The 24,301-nt window shown below is 41.0% G+C and overlaps 1 protein-coding gene across 7 annotated transcripts in view; it reads left to right on the forward strand.

Moving 5' to 3' along the window:
* Window positions 1-24,301, forward strand: part of LOC116432445 (neurotrimin) — a 249,747-nt gene that overhangs the window by 168,876 nt on the left and 56,570 nt on the right. For 6 of the 7 annotated variants that reach the window (XM_031989385.2, XM_031989414.2, XM_031989376.2 and 3 more), the window contains exon 2: window positions 18,295-18,387. The exons of the other annotated variant lie outside the window; for it this stretch is intronic. In XM_031989385.2, coding sequence (XP_031845245.1) covers window positions 18,295-18,387 — 93 coding nt within the window. The remainder of the gene's footprint in view (window positions 1-18,294; window positions 18,388-24,301) is intronic. 7 annotated transcript variants of the gene reach the window in all.

Here is a 24,301-nt window from a genome sequence, read left to right on the forward strand (position 1 = left end):
CAATATACATATATAAACTGTAATATTTCTAACAAAATTGTTAAGTATTCAGGATTAAAATGTATAACACACTTTTAGGTATTATTTTAAACTTGGATATAATGATTTTGCTTAAATCTGTGCAAATAAATACAAATAATTAAAGAACATGCTCTTTGTCACTTCTTTTGTCTCAATATTACATTTATGTACGTACTCGTGATTTCTTATAGACATTTATCAGAATATGTAAGCAGAATCCGCAATTTTAAAGTACAGTAGAATATAAATTCTAAAAATGCACACAATTTACTTGCATGATATAATCTTCGAAGTTCTTATCGACTTTCGAACAATTAGTTTTAATATCTGAAAAAATTAAAGCTGCTATTCTACATAAATTTTGAAAATTATTTTCCATAAAGTTCTTAATTACTAGTCTGTAAAGTACATACTTCGCAACGTAAATATACCATCTAACAATTCTCCTCGCCTTCGAGCTCGAAAAGTTATCGATTTTCCGTCCATTTTAATTATGCACCGGAATGGTGAACATACTAAGAGGTACAAAAGTTAAACACTCTCTCCATAATCCACGAAAAACGTAAATACTATTTAAATACTTCTCTGCCGATGATTGCGTATTTCACATTTAAATTGTAAAATTATCGCAGCCTACCATGATCCTTTTACAGAAGATATTGTAATAAGGAAAATAGTAGATGCCCAGGTTTCACCACATGGACGTCACTGCGAGTGGAGACCCTGGGAGGTGAATGGAAATTCAATTCCATCTCCCTTTCTAATTCTAAATCTTACTTTTAACGCATTTATTACTACCGTACTTAAAAATAATCCCACGGCGGCTGTTTTCTGTCTTGACTCTGAAATGAAGTATCCCACGGTGGACGATCGATGTCTTCTTCCGCACGCTTAATTCTTACTTAGCTTAACCTTAACGGATAACATAAACTATACAATCATTGCAGTAAAGGGAGTGAATCAAGGAAGAAGTCCTTGATTCGAACATGACACGAATCAGAGGAGAAGTCTCTGATTCAACAAGAGCAAAATGAGGGGATACAACCTTAATTCTAACTTACTTTACCCTTATAAAACTATACATTGGTCGCAGTATGCCGAGCAGTTATCGGCCCAAGAAGTAAAGGGAACGAATCGAGAAAGAAGTCGTTGATTCGACAATTGGAGAATCCAGAGAAGAAGTCTCAGAGATTCATCTACGAATCAGAGGACGGCCACATGCTCGTACCAGGCTCCCGTTAACTTCACAACGCCCTGTCCGGCGGTCCTGCCAGACGAACTGGGGGCGAATTATAGAGAAATAAGAACCTGGCAAAAGCAGCCGTGACTACGATGGTGCGAGCACCACCGCCCCACGGTGCGTCCGTCGTGATCTTTCAAGTCGGTACGTCGAGGTACGCGGACGGCAGAACTGAGTGGCGACACGCGGCCCGATGCACTTGCAAACATGGTGAGTGAACCGGAGTAAATGGAGAAACAGGCGAAAGCAGTGAATCAAGCTAAAGAATAATTACTCGACATATCTTGTACAATGCCGCAGCCGATTAACCTAGCACCATCCTCGACAGGAACTACTCTATCAGCGATGCTGCTAGTTTCCAGGTCCACCACGAGGAGGTTGCTGCGAGGGACCCACTCATACTTTCGATTTCTACCGCTTGCTGTTTAATTGAAATGAAAACCCTCAGACAACATTCTAGTGGAAGCAAGTTTCTATCCGAACTCTGTCAGTACTTCGTCTGAACTGACCGCGGCTGCCACGGCCTCCACCTTATAAGGAAACTTCCCCCTCCTAAGAAAAAGCTTGATTTGCTTTTCGCCGACTGGTGAAGTCCCGAACAGAGGCTTCTGCCAATCAGGTAATTTTACAACTACCCGCCCACTCTTTGCTTTCAGCGCGTTTCTTCGGCGAGGGTAGAAGTTAATGCTTTTTCTAAATTACTGGTGATGATGCAGCCGAGTGTCTTCCGGGCCCAGTCTATATATGGCACACAGTCTAGCATCTGCGTAATCGGACTCTGACTTTCGGTTGACGAAGCACAGGCGCACGCCTTATTAGAACACTTCGATCTGCAGCCCTTTCGATGATCTAAATTTTATGCCGTTCGCTTACGCTATTGAAACTGTGGAAAAGCTATGTGGACCTACCTGTCCATCAAATGTCTGAAAACGTTGAGGACATTTTCTCAAAAACGTTTTAAATTGCGCATACCATAAATATCGCTGAACGTCTCGACGTTCTGCTGTCGTAGTTGGCTCCCCATCGAAACACTGTTAACCCTAATCGGACTACGATGTGACTTTGAGTCACATTTGAACTTTTTACTTAAATTTTTAGATTATTTCATATTGCATTCGCAAAGGTTCTCTGAACTTTTAAAATTTGGTCCCTATAAACGAAAACAATAACATTTTAATCATTCCTTTTATTCTCATAAGTGACTGAGAGTCACATCGTGATATGATTGGTCATAAAATCACGTGGTACGATTATTGTTAAAAGCGGCCTACCTCCACAAGTTCTTCTTTCATAAAACAAAGTATAGTCACTTGAACGAATTCGAGCCCACCTCCAACTCTCTACTTGCCAACGGGAATCCAATTCTCTCGAAATAGTAGCCGTAGGTGTCGAGCGGTACAGCTTATCATTGCATTAAAGGTTTTAAAAGGGGTGAGAGAAGGGGAAAAGTGAAATTGCAAAAAAAGGAATACGAAGGAAACGCACCGCTGATAGGACGACTTTAATATTGCGCTCTCGCCGGACGGAATATCGTGTATCGCGAGCGGCGCGGCGAGGTTTACCGTGTTACTGCGAATGCAACGCGGCGCGTACAAAGTTTAAAAATTGAATTCAATTAACCCCCTTAACGTGCGCTTCGTTTGAAATGCAAATTACGGAACAGCGTTGTTCGCAGTTACTTTATGCGGCTTTGTAATTTTCCAAACCGCGTTTCTTGAATCCGCCGCTAATTCCTCGCGAAATTTATACATAATGCCACCCCCCGTTGCTCCTGTGAAAATCAAACGGACTGCTCCACGTTTCCGCGGAAATGGATCCGACGCGGAGGTCGTCGATGCGCTGGCCCCGGGACTCGGAAAGGCACTCTTTTTTATCCCATCAATGGCGCTATCTGATTTCGGATACAATAAAAACCTCATTAATCCCTTCGATTCCGCGGACGAGATATCTGACGCACGAATCTCCGAGCGTTCCATTCACCGGGCAAAATATCTCGTGACTCGGTGTCGTTCATTTGTACGCGAGATACGCTATCGCTCAGAAATATTTGATCAGTTGCAAATACTCGGCGTACGGAAAAGGGAGAACAGAAGACAGCGGGTTGACCGCTGATTTATAAATGTTGTTTTATCGTTCCTCTTCGAACTGCATTAGTTAATCGCCAGTGTTTTAAAAGCTTTAGCGTTCAGCCGGGTTTACCCAATAAAAAGGGCGAGTCCACAAATAAATTATCGGTAAATCACTGGCTAACGGAGACACGGTTTCACCGTGGAATCATTTAAATAATATTCAAAATCTCGGTCATTAAAGCAACTCTCGACGGACTTATATCTCTGAACGGTGGAATCCCGTTTCCCGACAGAATTAATACGCGTATGAATAATAATATTTCTGTAACAATAACAATGAATAAAGAAAATCCTCAAGTTCCACATCGTCCACATGATTAATAAATGATTACATCATTCCATACTTACACTCTTATATATATAAGAATAATTCAATATCGACAAAGCATTGCTAATATAATCACAAGATCATACAATTTCATGAAATAACATACCAGAATCATCATTCGCTCAATCAATAAGCCAAACAGACCACTGGAGCAGCATTCACAAGTGCTCGCAAGACAACAGCGTCTATTTACCCCAAAGACCAAACAAAAGTGCTTTGTCGGTGCTCCTTCCACGCGACAATTCCGATCCGCCGGGTGTAACGCGATAACGCAGCGCCGTTGATAACCGCGTGGCCTAAATCGGCCGGCCGTACCGTATCTGCCGCGACGAAGCGGCTGGCTGCGGGGGCTAGTTGCAGTATGGGAAAAGAATGTGAAATTGATCGTTACGCCGTCACCGCAAATGCATTTAAGCGTCCGACCAGTGTTCAAGATCCCATTCGAAGCGCCGTGTCAATATAAATGTAAATGTCATTGGGAGGTGCGCGAGTGCATACATTGACGGTCCCCGGAGGACGATTGCTCGCGGAGAATATTGCAGATGGCCGTATGGGACGTCCGCCGCAATTGAATTGCCCTTCGGATTGGAACGTATAGAAATGTGCACCGGCCGGCGCACTTTGTTTCGCGTATCGATCGTTCACGACCATTGGGAACAACCGTGTGGGGAGTTCGGGGGTGGCTAGCTAGGGGCAGAGAGAAACAGAGGGATAGCCAGCGAAAGAGACAGAGATAGATAGATAGATAGATAGATAGATAGATAGATAGATAGATAGAGAGAGAGAGAAAGATGGATCCGCAGTGACCGTCGCGCGCGACGTCAAAGAGTGCTCCATTTGATCCGCGCGCGCGGCCCGTTACCATTTCGTTACACGCCGGACTCGTCGATCGGACCGCGGGCCCCGGACCGCCGTTCCGCGTCGACACGTTCCGCATCGCGTCCTCTTGCCAGCTCCCAGCCCCCGCGATAACTCGATATGCACGCCTCGCCGCTCGGCCACGCTGATTCCCTCGCGAGAGAGGGGGGGGGGAGAAAGTGTGTGTGAGAGAGAGAGAGAGAGAGAGAGAGAGAGAGAGAGAGAGAGAGAGAGAGAGAGAGAGAGAGAGAGAGAGAGAGAAAGTGCGACAGTGCCGGGCCGAGGGAGGAAGAGGGTGCCAGCCGGCGTGCATTACGATGATTGGACGAATAAATCAAAAAGCTGTTACTTGTAGCCCCGGATCGGGAATTTTGGTGGCACGATCTTTCACGCCTCGCCGTTCTACGCTCCAATGTTGATTACTCCACTGGAATTATTCCGGTCGCGCCGGTTACCTGCCGCTCGGCGATTTTAAATGCTCCCGCTGGTTCCGGGGGTTGGACGCGTGGGATACGTTGCATCGTGAACACGGTGCTACTTAATGGAATGTGGCTGTTCGATCGGTGATTTTGTTGGGTATTTGTTGGACTTTGACGGGTGGACGGTTGGGTTGCGAATGTGGATGCTGTGGGTGATCGACGGTTTCGGTTAATGCATGGGCATTTGTGAGAGTAGGAGTTGTTGAATAAGAATGGTGGAAAGTTGTGGTGTTAAGCAGTTGGGTATTTGGATCGAGGCGATTTGGAATTTATGTTTGAATTCAGGCACTATTCGTTAACACTAGAACTACCAGATTGGTCAAAATGACCAATTACCAATTACTTCTTTTAGAATGACTGCTGAGGTACAGATACTTGTTTAAGAAACGATTAAAGAAACTGATTTAGTAACTAAACTGAAGTATAAACCAATTAAAATGTTATTAAATTCACGTGTATAGCTTTTATAAAAAAATGTTCAAATGACGGTTTAAGTGCTCGGTAGTTCTAGTGTTAAGCAGAGTATACTTTTTGTTTGTTGTTGGATATTGTGAAGATTTTATTCGAGTGTAATATAAAACGTTTCAACTATGATTTACCGATTGTAGCTTGATGTTTATGTACGTACAACTTATTAATAGATTTCGTCACACGACAAATGAAAAGTATGGAGTACTAATTCAAAGTTGTATACTTGCATTTTCTTTCAATCGAGAACGTGTAGCTGTCGTGAAATATGCTTGAGTCGTGCGGTCTATTCAGCCGCTTATCTGCAGTTTTACGCGCGTTATTCGATTTTCGCGTGTGCGGCATTGTTCCCGCCGGCGGCAGCGAAAACAAAGCGTTATCTTCGGCCCGAAACAATGTACCGCTCTCAATCCGCGCGTGAAACAACTGGCCGTGGCCATCTGCTGGAATCGTTATCATCGATCACGCGTATGATGTATGTCTCGATCTCGACAGCGAATCCCTTTTTAACACAGACGAATGACCGCCGACCGAGACCGTGGACGGTTTTTTTTCTCCCCGCTCGCGACAGCATTTGTTTCGGAATCCGGTTCACGTTCGATTTGCATCGGGTATCGATCCGGCTCGAACTCTCTGGCATCGCTCATCATCTCCGCGGGACCGAAACAAGGATCATAGAAAGTTACCACCTCGTCTCGGCGATCCTCGAAATGTCTCCGTGTTTCCGGTTCCTGTTCAATGAACAGTTTCGCGTTCGTTGTACTCCGTGCAAGTTTCCCAGTGATCTCGTGCGTTGCTCGTCGGGCCGTTACAAGAGTAATAGTTCAAAGGTTTAGATTAGCTTGAGGGAAGACAATCACCTCGGAAATGTAATTTCTTTTCTCTTTCAAGTGTTTTGAGGATTAACATTTAATTATTATTAAATTTTCCTTAATATTACATTCTGTAGTATTAAGCCTTTAAAATATTCAAATTGTAAAGCGTTAAGCTTTTATGCAAGTCAAATTTCAAAGCGTCGAACTTGCAAGGAATTCAAATCTAAAAGCATTCAACTTTTAAAGAATACAAATGTTGTAAACGGTAACCCTTTGAACTAACAAAATTACTAAGTGTTATATATTGTATTTAGCTTTGTATAATACATCAATATGTGAAATATCTCTATAAAATGATTTCGTTTCTTAATTTACTATGTTCTCTCATTAGTTCGTTTCAAATAGTGTCGTCTATATCTCATCGGAGATATTTAAGCTTATTAAGCAAAGAATTCAAACTTTAAAGCATCGTACTTCTAAATACCTCAAATATAAACAATTGAATAATTAACATATAATTGTAACAACCAAACCATGACGATATCAACGAAAATCACAGCAACCCGAAGCTTCCAACCAGCAATACATCTTCCCACGGATCCCCACGCGAGGGCCATTTAAAATCACTAATTACTTACCGCTTGTCGCACCTTGTCGACAAGGCTAGTCTCGGAAAACCCCGCGTACACCGTCGTCCTCCCTTGTCCGCCCCGATACAAGGCGGCCGAACTCGCCGCAAAAGTGGTGGGGTGTCTCTTCATTCCGAAGTTGAGAACTTGCCCCCGTGGCTCCGGGCTAGGGGCCTCGCACTCAACTGGGACGAACCAAGAACTCCGTTACTTTGATCCATATTTTATTTAGTTCTCGCGAACGGCGGGGGAGAAAAACGCGGCGGGGAGGGGCAAAGTTTGAGGAAAAGAGCGGAAGCTGCTGGTAGCGGGGCAATAGTAGTGGCCGGCGCCGGGAACGACGATGCCGGTAAATAGGTAGGGCCAAGGGTTAGGGCGAGGGTATAACCGTTTTCGCACTTTTACGAGGCCGCCAGTTAATTTGCCGTGCAATTGCCACTTCCGCGCGCCCGCGCCGCCAACGAGGATACCGTCTAGGATCTAATTTCGCCCAGTTTTTCAACTTGTCTGCGGCAACCGAAGCCAGGGTCCTTTTATTCGCACGGTTCTCGTCCGACCCGGCCTCTCTTCACCTCGCTCTCCTCGTCCCGCTTGCTCTTTCACGGCTGTCCTTCGGCTTACACCGGCTAAGAAGACTCCGGCCGGGTGTATAAAGAGAGCGGGATTAACACGGCCGAGTGTAAAATTAAATTTATGCTCTCGCAAGTTCCCGTAATATTCCGTGGCCCCGCGCGGCCCATGTATCTCCGGCGTTTCCGCGATTTTGATTTATCCGCTGTTATTCGAACGCTGGTATTAATTAAATTTAAAGCGGAGAGACCGGCCCGGCGCACGCCGCGTCGGACGGTTTACTCGGCGAAACGGGAAACGTCCGGTGCGGACCGCCGCGTGAAATTGTTCCCGGGAAATATTTAATAATCTATTTCTATGCTGTGTACCCCGGTTTTTCGGCGTTCCGTCGTATTGAGTATCGAGCGGGGCCCGCGCGATCCTTTTAACCCCCGAATGCCGGGGACGTTTCGATGGTGATTCGGTTAACGTCCGGCGCGTCACTCTTAACACGTCGACGAATTTTTCATCTGCTCGTTGCCAAACGTTTCGCGGGGATTTGGATTTTTTTGTTAGTTGGGTTAGCTGTTTCGTTGTAGCGCTGTGTGGGCGATTTTGTTTGTTTAACGCGTTCGCTACCAGCGTCGTGACGACCGTAATCCTATATTTTATATAATGAAAATGAAATTAATTCTATAAGTATTGTTATTAGAGATGATAAACTACGACATTATATTTAGGAACTCAATGACTCGTTTCAGTTTCATTTTTCTAATATTTTCTTTAGAAGATTTATTGGATTTAAGAAAATATTATAATCGAGGAGACTTGATTGCCGTTGATCTGTGTACTTTGTTAGAGCAATTTAGATTGAGCAGTTTAGATTGAAACGACGTTCAGTTTAATAGCGTCGCGCGTTGACTTCATGAGACTGATTAACAGTGATACGTTTATTAGAGGACTGCATTGCACGAGAAAGATATTTGATCGGGTGAATCTATTTCTTCGTTTGAATGGAACTCCGAAACACTATTTCCTTCGATTTCGTTTCAGTCTCGCTGCGCTGAAAACTAGCTCTTGCGGCCCCTTATTTTCTTCCTCGTTCTCCCAGAAATCCCGTAATCCGGATCTCTTTAGAAATCTTCCACCCGGTGTTTCCTTCCTTCCTAATTTGCTCGTGGTGCGCGGGACTAAAGGTGTAGTTATACCCTGAATTTCGGCGTTATTTCTGCAAGAAACTGCTCTTTCAGTTTCTGCGAGAAATAACGGTACATAAAAAAATTGGAAAACGTCGTTTATCAAGTTTATTTGTACGCTTATTCTATATATACAATTTCACACGATTGTATACAGATTATTTAAATCCTGGCGTGGACAACCTAAATGTTTGTGAATATTGAAGCTGTTATATACAACATTTGAGCATGGACATTTACCTCAGAAATGCAAAATGATTGAAACAGTTGATCTAGATTTCACCCATTATTATTATTTAACTACATTTCTACCTTTATAGGTACTCAACTTTCTACATTTCTAAATTTTCTTGTCTTTGATAAGTCTTTGAAAAGTCTTTGAAAGTTGTACTTGCCAGAAGGTTCATCACAGGAGTAAAAGTTTCAGCGATTATTTTGATCCGAGGAAGAAATTCTTAAATGAAAATGCTCTATATACGGAAAGGAAGAAGAAAGCTATTCTCCCGTGTTCATACGTCTTCGTCGCAGCAAATTTAGTCGGTCACGCAACGTTGCCGGGTGTTTTATCTCCTATGATAAATAAAAAATCGATACACTGACATCCTCTCCCTATTTTATCCAGCTCGTAACTGATAGAGTTCTGACTCGACTGTTCTTGCTAACAAAAACGTGGTTTCCTATTATAATGTACGAAATCATTTCATACATAATTAAACATTTCTACAGACTATAAATGTATACCTTCGTTTTTGTCATATACTTAATGCATCCGATCGCGAAGAATATTTCATAATTAATTCAATAGCACAGAGAATCAATTACATTCATTTGACTTTAAAAACGATAATCCTCGCATAAACATCCGAAAAAATCAATGTTTGTATGAAACATTAAAATAATAAATATTTTCATTTTTATTTACGTAATACAGAGTTATGATAAGAACCATGGTAATTCCCATCGAGTACACTTTGCTCGAATGAAACGTGGTCACAGTTACTAGGTATCATATGAACTCCCTCTTCTTGTTACCTTTTTAATTCCTCTTAAATTTTATCTCGGTTCCCGCGCCGGCGGCACCTGAATTAGTTAAAGAGCCTATCGGAAAAGTGGCGACAGACCGGAACGAAGCAACTTGGCTAAAACACTCCTCCGGGCATATAAAGCTGTATTAGGCGTCGTAGCTTCCTCGTACAACTTCATAGCACCGGCCAGGGACCTTCAATCCTCCGAGAGTTTACATGTGGTTTCGAGCCATTCAACGGGACAAAGTGAATAAACAATGTCGTGAAATTATCTTAAACAAGTTGCGATTTTGATTACGGCCGGCGGATTAATATCAGAGATCCAGCGGCAATTAAGGGAGAATCGAGTTTGCCGCGGCAATATTGTTTACTTTCCGCTCTTCCACCTTTACATTCTAGAATTTCATTTATATTATATCAAACTTTTCAGTATTTTACGATTTTTTGTATCGTATCTTCGATGATCGTGCATCTTTTCTCACAAATCACTGTTTATTCTAAGTAGTTGTTCAATGGATTGATTTCTTTTTATTACAATTGGACATCTATTCATTTTTACTTACTATATAACAATACTTCAGTTAATCAGTAATTTTACATTAATTTCAACAAGTAGCGTCAACGTTTTATAAAAAAAGGAATTGTATAAAGTAATGAAACGCGCCGTGCACTGTTTCCTAGTGACTCTCCTGTACTTTTGTTACAGCATATTAGAGATATTCACTCTCACTTGCGCGAAACTTCCGTCGCACAACAGTAACAACTACTATTCCAGTTAATCGAGGAACGTGAAACACCTTCTGTACCACGGACGCAACCATTTTGGTTCACTTATCATGCGACGGTATAGCGGCGACTAAACTTCAAGAATATCTTCGTAGACTAGTTCAAGTTGCGTCTTAATATCCTCCACGATTCTTCTTTTTTTTATAAAATATAGAAGTTTTCTGTTCCTTTTGTAACGTATCACTTCTACTTCAACTGGTATCAGTCTTCTTGTTATGCATGCACCTTGAGCTTCTTCCTGAGCCATTTTTAACTTACTTTACTTCTCCGCCTTGTTCATAAAAATGATAGAGTTATTTTTTACCATACTGTATCGTGGTGAAAATCAATTTTAAAATCAATCGAATACACGCGTTCGGACGCTAGATCCGTGAATTCTTTGTGTCGTTGTATCGCGTCGTGTTACTCGCTCGATGGAAACCGATTGGTAATACCTGTACTCTGTAGTGCTACAATCCTGATCGTAATCAAGCCATGATACTGTATGTTGTGCAGAGACGGGCAGGGAGCGACGTGTATTGAAATCCGTTACACCGAGCATCAATCAGATTTCAGTCAATCAGTATTCGAGTGCGTTTGAAATTCATTTTTCAGAAAAATGATTAACCGCGTTTCAAAAAGTTACTCCGTTTTATTTTCATTTCATGAAAATTTCATATTTGAGACACTTGTCCTGTTTCTCTGCTGTTTCTACCGCAACTTGACGATAAATATATCGGCGTTCTATACAGGGAGTTTCTTAACTCGTCAAGTTCAGTTTCATTTCTCAACAATTCATTCAATAAATAATCTTTGTGTTTCATCAGAGCATAATATTGAAGCATAACATTGTACAGTGTTTATTATGTTAATTTAATTCGTCTCGAATTGTGCTTTTATGAATATTCTCATTTGGAAGATACACGGTTCAAAGGTGAATCTACGCGCAAAAGTAACTGGAAAGTGTAGAATAGAATGTTTTAATAAGAGACTATTTCCGACTGGACTTCGAAAATTTATTCAATAGTTTTGCACTGATATTTATAAGAAATAAAAATAGCGAGTCATGGACAGGTCTATTAACCGATTTAAAGAAGCCAGACAATAAATCCTCGATGAAGAAAAGAAACAAGAATAAGGAGAAAAATGGAGGAACTGATTAATCAGACGATATAAGAATTTCCATAAAGTGAAATGAACAAAAAAATAAGGTGGAATTGTAACTGAAATTCTACAACTGCTTGTTTGATTGCGTACATGTTAAAGCTCACTTTGTACCTTACATGATCTGCACACAAAACGAGAAAAGAACAAATGGCTCAAGCTAATAATTCATTTGTAACGATGTTGTTTTACTTAGCAATTAAAATCTCTTTCATCAAATTTACCTCGACAATGGGCGTCGCTGACTTTTGCTTCCGTGCGCAATAGTCGATATGTTAGCTGTCGTTGCCTTCATAAAGTTGGTCGGACAGCCAGTCGCCGGTAGTGACCTTACGGAAAAAGAAATACAATAATGTAGGGTTAGCCATCGACGTCTGTCGACCCGAATATTTATTATAAAACCATGAGTCACCCGGGACCCAGCGACGATTTGTCTTTCCTCGTAAATTCGTATTGAGAAGCGAACCCGGTCGGATCTATCTATCAACGGCGTAGAAGGATGTTGCGTACGGTGAAAAAAGGGGAAAACAAGGACGACGAAGGGAAGAGCGATGACGCAGTTGAAAAATTGATGTATGTACCTTGTTAAATCGCTATTAAAGCTACCTGGACAAATTTCAGTGTGATTGTTAAACAATATTTCATATCGGCGAAGTTGTCTGCCATTTACAGACGTCTATGAGTATATACGTGTCACGTGAGCATTGATTGAAGCCTGCCTCGACCAAAATGACGGCCATACATCTGATTAATAACTAGCAGCAGTTACAATTGGGAATACACTGTTCTCGCGGTCTTAATCCTTTGCCGTCCTGTCATTCAATTTTGTTTCAATAGTTAAGTACGCTATCAATTGTCGCTGCAATTACTCATAATATTCTAATTTCAGCGGTTTCCCAATGTCCTTAGATAAATTATTAAATTATTAAACTACAACTGGATTAAATAACGTTGATGGAAGTTTCAAACTGGGAAACCAAGAACACTTTGGACCGTAAAGGGTTAATTGACCTCTTGCCCTGTAGTACCGTGTCAGACCCACGATGAAAATTTCAAACTAAATTCAAAGCACTTACATGTTTACTTCTCTTAAATATATATCAATTGTCATTTTCTTATTATCAAATTCGTTTCTTTTCCTAACAAATTCTTACGGTGAAGTAGTTTTGCCAAGTTTGAGGATGAATTCATAATTTTCGGTTTGTTTTCCTTGTTAAGATTATACATCGTGAAATGATTTATGGAGATTCTGTAGAATATCATTTTTCTAGAAATTATTTTAATGATTAACTGACTTGAGAAAACAGGTCCTCAGTCGTTGATACGTTTGAATCATCATCAGCGTATACGTTATCTGTCGAACGCATGATTTCCGAATATTTCGCTGCGCGAATCCCCCTGGACGATTGCGTAGCGTACAATCTACTTACGCTTCCCGGGTTCAGTCATTTTCGGATCACCGATTTTGCCGAACAGTATTGGCAAATTAGTCGCGCAACGCAAAACGTATTCAACCAGGAAGCTGGACAAAACCGTCGTTATCCAATGATCCTGATTAACTGGAAAGCGACTGAATTATCAATCTCTCTACTAACCAATGAAATAATATCGTAATGCAAGCTTCGAAGGTTAATCCTCGTTTAAAAAATCCATAGAACCATTTCAAATCCCTGTCTTGAATAAACAAACAAACCGAATACAAAAAGATCAACAAAATCGTTGCATTCCACAACGGAAGTGTGACAATCGTAACTCAATTATCAATAAATACACCTAATTCCGTCTACATCGCTCACAAACCTCGAAAGAAAAACATCCATCGTTCTCGGCAAACTATACAAACGAAACGCGCGACCGTCGAAGTGGCAATATTAATTACATCAATCTGCCGCACTTCAGCACTCAATTCCCATAAAATAAAACCAATCACCGATTGCCCGAATAGTATCGTCCGTTCCGTCGAGTCACGAGATTCGAACCGGAAACAGAAACAAGGAAAAAGGACGAAGAATTAAAAAAAAACCACGCGCGCGTACACACGGGCTGCACGTAACGCTTGCGAAGTGTAAATCATTCAAAAAAACGCATTTCATCTCCCGTCGAGCGGGCGAATGCCGTTCCGGCCAGAAATTCGCATATTTTCCGGCTCGCGCTTTCGCAGCGCATCGTTACAAACAATGCCGGGATACGCGTAACCGAAAGTTACCGCCGTTTTCATGAGGCGCGTCGCTGACAATGGCAACTTAATGGGGTCAGAATCGATCTATACGGTAACCTGTCCTTCCCCCTTGTTCCGCGAAACGCGAATTTTCGCTGGGCGTCACAGTAGCTCGGCCCCGGTCGGAACTTCCAGCTGGAAATTCAAGAAATTCGAAACAGCCCGCAAAGAAGGGGGTAGCGAAACAATGACGTCCGCGTGTAACCGGGGGTTGGCGGCGACGGGGTGGCTGTATTTTTGAAAGCGCCTTTGTGCTCTTCGCTTTCAAATTTCCAGCTACGCTTGAACTTGGGTAACTGAATTCTATTGGTCGCCGCGAGCTGTGCCAGCATTCACCGCTCTCCCCTCCCCATTCCCCCTCCAGCGACGTTCATACTCTTAAGAAAGCTTTCATTGTTGAAATTCTAACGTGAACTATATTTCCTCTTCTTTCCACCACCTCGTTCCGCGGGTTTTCGGGTTGCCCGACTTGGCCACGTCGTGTCGGCCGACCACCACCGTTTTTAGGAATGCTCAAGGGCTGACCGTAGTCGACCCTATCGAATCTGTACGTTCGGAATTTGTATTATGTGGTATATTAATAGAATACGATTACTATTAATAAATCTTACTATGACAAAACGCTCGAAATTCTCGTGGCAGTCAACGTGTTTATATATATGTACTATTGTGTTATATTATATGATATTGTATAAGGGAATAGCCGGTTTTTTAGATTCGGGGAGAGTTACACCCGTGGGGACCTAAATTAATTGGCTAATCAACCCCAGGGTAATGGGTCCCGAGGTACCGACTCCAATTAGATCTATCTCCATATCGCGCAATAATCAGAAATCACTGTAACATTGAATCGTTTTATATGTATAGTATTTATCCTTTCGTATTCTTACGTTACACTGTTATCTAGTTACTGATGCTGTTAATCATTTTTATGACATCACTCATCTTCGTACATATTAACTCCACTTGTTTAAAATTGACACCTACAACTCTACGTTTGTAGACACTGATGGTAAAGTTTATTCCATTGTTCTTAGGAAAATTGATGTCCATTCATTTAGATCTTTTGAGTCAGAGATCCAAACATAGACGATGTTTACGTAATCCGTGGATCAAACTAACGTCCCATAAGCCTAACTGTAATACATCGAATAAAACTAAAGAAAATCAGACAGTTGCAGAGGTCAAGCTTAACCTGTTCAAGCATACTGGCACGTATGTGTAGATTTGACTTTAGTTTGACATTAAAGTCCATCCAATAGACACTTCTCTTTCGTATATCTTTTATAATTGCCTCCATTTATCTTCGTATTGTTCAATTCGTATCAATTTGAACAAAATAAATTCCAGTTGAGCGGAAAATAAAATCATCTTTGCCTATTTTGAAACGGATTTCGCGTCACCTCGACGCTATGACGCGTCAGTCGGAGCAGAAAGGAACGGAACGAAGCGTCGCCTCGCGTCGCGACGAATAGTTTCACCAGGGTGGCGTTTATTTAGGACGCGGTCTCATCATGAAACGATAATATTACAGCCGACCAAGCAGCGATTAATGGAGCAATCTCGACTGGGACTGATGTTATACGCAATTGAGGGACAGCTTCTGGCTTTTCATCAGGCGCGGGATGCACGCGTCGCGGAATTACCCAGGTTATACGGTCCGTGGCGATCTATTCGACACTGGGAAATATACTTTACGACTTATTGCTCGGTGTTTAGGGTATTATCTGGATGTGGATCTCGACCGGAGGCCGCTCATGTTATTTCTACTCGTGACCCTGCGCAAAGTATCACGATACATTATTTATGAGCGGTGCTCATGAATAATACGACGTTGTTTTTTTTCTGCCTCTTTCCTTCGCCTCCTCTTTTTTTTTATTGAGTTGAACACTCGCATTTGGGAGATCGGAATTGCGGGTTTCCTTGATCGAGTCTTGACCCTTGGCATTAGCGAGCGTGACCGGTTTTTGCTTCGCTGGATTAAGAGGGAGGATTTTCGAGATCGACAGTATTTTTGGGATTATCTGGTGGACCATGAAGTTTTTCTGTGAGCTAAGTGAATATTTTCGAGTACGGGTATTATACATGAATAAATGCAATGACAATTATGTATATTAAATGGATTATTAATGAATTGTTGGGAAGTGCGTTATTTGGAGATTGAAAGAAGCGAATGAGAAAATGAAGTATGAATACGTGGGAAGAAAAGGAGATTTTCAGTTAACTTCCGATATGTGCGTAACACTAATTTGTATTTGCACTAATACAGGATTTTAACGATTCCCGGCAACGAAGTTTACGGGACTGTAAACTACAGCGGCCGTTTAAACGGCAACGGGCCGCGCAAAAGTAATATACGACTCGTTTCGTTTTCGCTCAAGGTTTTCTAATTATAAATTAACGCGACAGAGATGAATGATAATGCGAGATGGCAAAGTCCGCTAATTGCCGACACGTAAATGGAGGTGATTAAGAAGAAAGTTTTTCCATTGGGGACTTATAATCTTGTTCTTATTGATTTAAATGTAACTTCGTAAAACAGAAATTGCTCTTTAAATCCGAGTTCCGCGGGAAATATGAGTTCTACGTTCTCAAATTTCAGCCGTGGAAACATCGCCACCTCGAAGTTTCCATTAAGACTCTTGAAGTAGTTTACATCGGGACTGAAGTCGCCGCCATGTCACCAGTATTTCAACTTTCGAACTTTGATAATTGGCAGAACCTCCGAAATTTCGTTTTTCCAATTACTACACGAAACTTAGTTCATCTCCCATTGTGAACAAATAGAATAATTCATGTATATAATAATTTATTAAGTGCATAAGTAGTAAAAGAAACAGTTAGTATGACGAGTGTATAATTAATTTATTCATGGAGTCGTGATATAATCGATTCTTTTCTGGGGAGGTAACTTTTCTTTCAACATAAGCATTCGCGTTTAATAAGTTACGAATGCCGAGTTTCATAACTCTAGGGAGAAGTTAACAACAGCCACTGGTACCTTATTCAGTTAATTTCGTACAAAGAGGAACGTGTAAGTTCTGACAGTTATTGCACTTTAAATCAAGCGAGATGTTTTAGTTTCTTACAGTGTCAGTTTAACGAGCTTCTGGTACCATTTTCCCTCTTATTTTCCGTTACATTCAAAATCCGTAATTTCGTTTCTATCGAATCGCGACAGGGTCGAACGCAAACGTATACAATTGAAATTCTGCAACTATTAGACTCATCGTTGACGCCAACTAATCGGATATTCAATTATCGTTTCCTGATTTTCAAAATGCGGAGTGACAATTAAGAATTTATTTCGAAGGCGTTTGAGTGAGAGATGTTAAAGAAATTCCATTATACTTATTGCACGATGAGATTTGAGTAACTCGATTGTTTTTTTCATTGAATCGTCATCCATTTTTATATCGTATTAAGCAGAATTACTTTTCGAGCGTAAAATTGGTATATGACATCAAAAATGTGTGCAGTCGTGTTTCAGAATGTTCCATTGAAGTTTCTGGAGAGTATCACAGTATGGTACTTCTCTGGAAAAAGATAAATAAAATCGCAGAAAGTTACTCGTTACCGAACCATACAACATTTCCATCTGTTACTCGTACTTTCTTGTACTTTTCCTTGGAAGAGACCTATGGTCCGTCCAAGTTAGGAAAATTACTTTCCGCAGTTGTCATGGTGGAACATCGGTGGACCCGCCAACAGTAGGTCATGATTTCCAACTTTAAATTACCATTTCTCGGTCCGGAATACTCGACAAAAGAGTACGGGTAATTATTCGCAATAAGCGTACCTGTTTTGACAAGCCGCTGTTCCACGAAGTTACCGTTCATGTAACATCAAACTAAAATTAAACGAGTCTACAATAATGGAACCGATATTTCTCGATTCCTTATCAACCAATATTTCTCCCTTTTCATTCAATTACAAAGAATTCGAGAGAAGAGAACCATCACGGATAACCCTCGATACGACCTGCAAATAAAGAAAGAAAAATTCTTTAGACGCAGAAAGTAATCTTTCTTAGTCTCTAATTAGCAATGTCTTTGGAAACTTTTTAATCACGAGGATAAGTCACTCTAGGGTTTATATTTAACATCGCCACCCCATTTCAAATCGCAGAACGAATATCAGATTGAAACGATAACAACCGCTTGGTCGAAGAATTCCAGGCTCTCATCTTAAAATTCCGGTCCGCTTGATTATGAGCTCTTTACCGAAATAAAGATTCATTTAAATTGTCCACGGAGATCCAGCTGGAAATATTCCGGTCGAGTAAGGGAAACGACGAAGCTTCCGAGCCATCGAGAGCATTCTTTTATCCGCAAGAGCACCTAATTTACCGTTACGATTCGTCGTGGTTTGGTCATTAATGTCCCCGTTTTCCTTTTGCCCTTTTTCCAGGACGGCAATCGAGGAATCTGGAAATATTGGGGCAGATATCGGGCCACCATTATGGGAGGCAGTACGCGTCGATATCAGAGAACTACAAAAACAGTAAGTTGTTTATTATTCTTCACGAGCTATTCGAAATATTTATTAGAAGATACTACGTTCTTATTAATCAAATGAGAATGTTTCAGTATCATATCCTTTAAATTTTAATTCCCCGCAATTCGAATACTTCAATTTAATATGTACACAGGTACACAGGTACACAGGTATATGTACGTTCATTAATATTCAATGCAAAAGAAATTGATTAAAATTTCTTTAAAAATTTTATTAGAAAATTCTATATAAGACTATATGATACAAGTTTTTCATTAGACTGCTGAACCCATAAAAGCAACTATTATAGTAGTATGTAGTTCAAACTATCCAATTCAATTTTCCATGAACAAACAACGAAATTATAAAATTACCTCACCGCGGATTTCTGCTTAGCCGCAAATATCTCGAATCCTATCTACCGTAAAAAATCGGTAGCGACGATAAGCTCCACGGAACTCTTCAAGCATTTCTGTTTACGCGGTTAAGCATAAAAGGTGTACAGCTATTTACCTCATTACCCGCCTTCGCAACCCATACTTACAGAAATTGAGGCCGAGTAAAAGATTATTATTCCTTTTCGTAATGAGAGGTAGGGTCATTCGGTGATCATAATCCAGCTTTAAATCAGCACTAAGAATCTCGAGAGATTATCGCGATAGAAAACTCGATCCGTTCCTCTCTCGGTGTTTCACTCTTCCTCCGTTTCCCTCTGGCTCGTTCCCGCCGTGGACGTTGAAAATCACACACTCGCGGCACAATGAACGTCTAGCGGAACGCCAGCATTATTGCTGTTGCTGTTGTTGTTTCCGGTAAAAGCCGAAATAAACTAGGAAACGGCCGTGTTTTCACATTGCGTTAACGACTGCGCCGCTATACGGCCAGGGGGGCAATGAAACGGACCGTTTCACGTGGCCGTCCCCGCGCGCCGCCGCCATTGTAAAGTAACTTCCCCAGCGCCGGGCTCTTGTCTGCCCGCAACTTCGTCCTTCTTCGACGCGGTATCGCCGTGCCGGAAGTGAGACTTCACCACCGCGTCCCGCGGATAACTATATTTAATTAATCCCCGAGGGCCGTAATCCTCGCGGAAACGGCACTCGATACTGAATTTTTACCGTTCACCCGATATCGAATAACCGTTCATCGGCATTACCAGACGCAGTCCGTGCCACTCGGATATTATCAATGTCGGAAACTGATAAATGAAAATTGTTTGTGGTTAACGCTAAGCTCGTTAATGCGGCCTGCTAATGAACCGATTGTTATTGCGCTTTTTACGGGTGATTTCGATCGGTGTGAAGTTTGCTCGGTCGCTTTCGGTTACTCCGAATCGTTCTTGTAGCTTCATTTTGATGCTTGTTATTGGTAATGGTTGAAAGGCGGAGAGAACGTTATTGTTAACTATCAAATCACTATAATTGAAACAATTAAACGATGATTATTTGGAAACGTTTCTATATTATACGTAATACCACCAAATACAGCGAGATTCAATGGTATAATCGTGCAATAACAATAACGCTATTCAATTTAATAATTCAATATTGTCTTTTCTCATTTCGTGTATTTTGCTCCGTGAAATCGTGCGGTATTCAACGTGTTAATGATAGAAAAAGGAAAATGGTTGAATGATATTGGAAGAAATCTTGGATTGATTAAATCGAACGATGAAAGGTGTAATTGTATATATTGATAAACGATTTTATTCCAGTTTGCAATTGTCCCTTCCGTTTATCAAATAAGTGACGATATTTATTGGAATATGATACTTTTTGATTATCAGAGTGGAAAGTTACAAATGGTCCCATTTATTGAACCTACTGTTCAGAATGTAGGTAGATACTTTGTATGAATTCAATCGAAAATCTAATTCGAATGTTAGTACATCGTAAGAAGAAGATTTAGAAAATCAATCTTTCCTCGGCTGACTTAAAATATCCGTTACACGTATTCCCATCGCGCACTGTTACCGTATCACTGAGTTATATCACCGTATCGAAATTCCAGACGTATCACGATGTATCCGATAAAGTATGAAAAGCTACGTTCATTTCAATATTCCATCGTAAACATTTTCATGGTATTCGAAGATCAATAATTGTAGCAAAATCGGGCTAAATGTGCCGGAACTGAGCCGAGGGTAGAGTTCTTGCATCTACACGGGAGTATATCACCGATGTCGGAGAGAGCACGTGAAATTCCTATTCCTGTCGGTCGCTTCCTTCTTGCTCTTATAATTAACTAAAATTTCCTTTTCCGTGATTCTTGAAAATCATTCTGACACTTTTATATTTCATCCGCGATTAATAAGATAGTATCATATGAATAATAAATTCGCAAACGTTCAAATTCTCTAAATGTATGATTCAGAATTTATTTCAACTAGAAAATTTCCGAATGAAAAATATTTAAAAGAAAAATTATAACTGGAATAAAGAAAAAGAATAATACGTCGAAATTAACGACCACTTATCATCCTTATTGTATATCCATTTAATTATTCAGAATTCATTCCTTGAATAGGTACTTATTCAAATCAATTCAAGTAGCATCGAACTCGGTTACGCAAATCGGAGACCAACGGAACCTTCAAAGAATTCGAATTTTCAAAGAATTTCACTGCCGCTTCTGACAATACGGAACTTCGTTCGACCTATCCCGATTCAAAGCGTCTGAAAGCCGTCGGTAATCGTTACGAATTGGAAGGTAGAGCTCGTGGCTCGCAACAGGAACGAATGTCAATCATACCTATCCGCGGAGATCGACTCGCCCTCGTTCGATTCTCGTCTTTCCCCAAGAGAAGAAGATTCGTGGTTCGTGCCGGTGCACCATTATTCGTTTCCATTTCCTTTGTTACATTCTGCCACACATGTCGTTTGTTCTATGACATTTATTATTAGATTCCCATCATTATACAAACGTGCACAGAATACGTATAACACGAATAAAATGTATTGAACACTGAAAATCTAATGCTATCTACAATATTCGTTCTGGAAACTCATTTTCGATATCGATTCTGTGTTTCTAATTCTATCCTTAGCAATTCCAGTTTGCATATCGATGCAAAATTATGAAGTCTCATATATATCACACTTTATATGTAGCAATACGCGAAACACTGAAATAAGATACCTCCGTTCCTTAACACTAAAACTACCGAGGAGTTGACTTTTTAAAATTCCTCTCTAGAAACTGCGAGACTGCATCTATTGAGACTTTTCACGAAAAATTTACATGGAAATACGAGTTCTAGTTACGAATTACTGAACAGACTTATCCATGAACGAAGGGAACAACTTGAATTTTAAAATTAACCCATTTACATCATAAGCACATATACGCCACCATCGTGTAATTTGTATATCACGAAAAATTAAGATACACTTTATGAGTGCAATAATTTCCCTGTGGCCATATAGGTTTTTGCCTTTTTATACGTTTCGAACCATTTTTATTCTGATGCAATTGAAACATTTTGGTGAGGACCAATTTTTCACTTTTTCGTATGATGCAAATGGGTTAAAACATTCAGGAGTAATTTAAAATTACAGAAGTACTACACGATTACTATTCAAACAAAGTGGACGATTAAATTCTACTATAAGAATAACTCTACGGAAAACCGGTCAAGATTTTCGCGCCGCTTAACGTAAGGGTTAAGATTACGCAAGGATAATTAGATGCGTTAGTCAGCAACACCTTTCCGCCTAACGTCTTCCCGTCGCCCACCCTATTTCTATCGTTCCCCTGCCGTGAACTGCGGGCGACTAATCAACAGCATCGCCGCCCGAGAAATCCCACGATATGACCAATTCCGGCACGGCGGGCGGCGCTAGGGAGAGGGGTCCATATATCCCGCGTTAAGTCGACGTTTTCCGCTCCGCCGGCTCTTCTGATAATGGGCTCCACTGCTAGGTTGATTCCGCAGCGAATTCCGCGGATACCGGCCGCCACGGCGCCTGTTAGCCCCGCGATTCCCGATCCTTTACGATTGCCGGCCACCGGTTTAATGATTTTATTAGGGACCGTTACCGTAAAATCAGATTTCCCAACGAGCCAGACAGGGATAATTGAAAGCGTCCGGGATTTTTGGAATCTCCTCCAGTAAACTCTAAAAAGTGAACGGGTGTATATATGTGTGTTACGGATCGCAGATACCGATTTGAACTGCTTGCTTTGTAATAACGTGTCACACTGGCGGAGATTTAAAATAACATTGAACGGACGCGGAGATTAGATACTCGATTCTTTGGAATTCTATAATTGAGAGGGAATATAAAGATAAAGTGCGTCTAAAATTATTCTAATTTCTTTTTTCGATACATTATTAAAGACAAAGTAATTGTATTATCGTCTAGATGATCGTCTAGATGATTGTTTACGTAATTACTGCCGTCTACGTCGCGATGATTCCTGAAAGTTAATACGATATCGTAAGCCCGATATGTTCCAACGAAGAACGAAAATATACTGCGCAAACGGCAAGTAAAGACGGAAATTTAGAGTGCGAGATATCGAAGGCAGGAATGCTAGTGAAAATTTAAAGATAATATTGTAACGGAAGAGAAATTCGCATGACATTTTTCATTGTCGAATCGGACATTGTATTCGAAAGCGGGAGACTGTCTCGATACGCTCATCGTCAGAATATTACGAGGCTCGTATCAGAAACGAGTCGCAATAATAACGGAGAGGATCACAGATTAAATGTGTATATATCACTGGAACGGGGTTCGATTTCAGAGCGTATTTCATACGACGTATTGATCGAACACGTAACCTAGATTCCGAGTGAAAAACGCAGAAACTTTCTCGCGATTCGATTGAACGGGAAGGAGAAAGAAAAACTGAGGGGGAAAAAGGAACTGTTTAATTAGCCTCTGACGGTATGACAGCCCAATTGTGCGCTCGCCGGACTTTTAATTAATGACGGGAACTGCTCGCTCGATAGTATAAATTTTACGCGAACATGTTTCCATTCTAATCAAACGAATTACTTACATATCTTGTCGCGCTATCGGCCCGCCATTGTGTTTCTCCGGCGGCTGCGGGGACAGAGTTCACGGATGAATGCGATGGAAGCTCGTTTCTAAACATTTTCGTCGCGGCGGACACTGAAACGCGAGGTGTATCGACGTATCCGCAATCGCGGTAGATCAAATGTACTGCGCGGAAGCTTTCAGAAAAATTTGCAGCGTCCCGAAAATATTCCGGGCCGAATTAAAAGGCGAGCACGACTTCCCTAGAAAATATTGGGTTTCCGAAAAATTTGTACCGCTTTTTAAGTAAAGTATGACCCAGATTTCGTTGCAGTGATTTTCTACGGGTGTTCCTGGTATTTTCGGGGCTTATAATAATACCATGATTCCTTCGTCGTTAGTTAAAAGCGATCTTGACCTTTGTGCTCGCAATTTTCTAATGAAATATTTTCCGCCACGGGTAATTCTGATTTTCGCTGAGTAATCCAGGAAAACGGGGATTTACATGAAAATACGAGTTCTAACTAGGAATTATTGGGTCGAATTATTCAGGAACGAATAAAGGGAACAACTTGAATTTTGAAATGAAAATGTTTAGAAGTGATTTAAAATTACAGAAGCGATGCACAGTTACTGTTCGAGCAAGGCGGATGATTAAAATTATAGTCTATTTTGAAATTCGAGTAATTCTCTAGGTTTCGAGTGTATCTGAATATTTTTCAGTGATGTTTTACGAATGTTTCGGGCAACGCGATGTTTTTTCTGATTCATTAATCCAACGGTGCGGGTCGCGGATGAAAATAAGAATGGAACGTTCCTCGCAGCGCGACGCGTGACTGTTGAAAAAATTCTAATTAAGCCCTGTCAGCGTCACGAATCGATTATACGCAGAGTTGTTTATTAATAGTCACCACTATCGCGGCGGAGATGAATAATGT

The sequence above is a fragment of the Nomia melanderi genome, chromosome 3, assembly GCF_051020985.1.
Source record: "Nomia melanderi isolate GNS246 chromosome 3, iyNomMela1, whole genome shotgun sequence".
NCBI lineage: Eukaryota > Metazoa > Arthropoda > Insecta > Hymenoptera > Halictidae > Nomia > Nomia melanderi.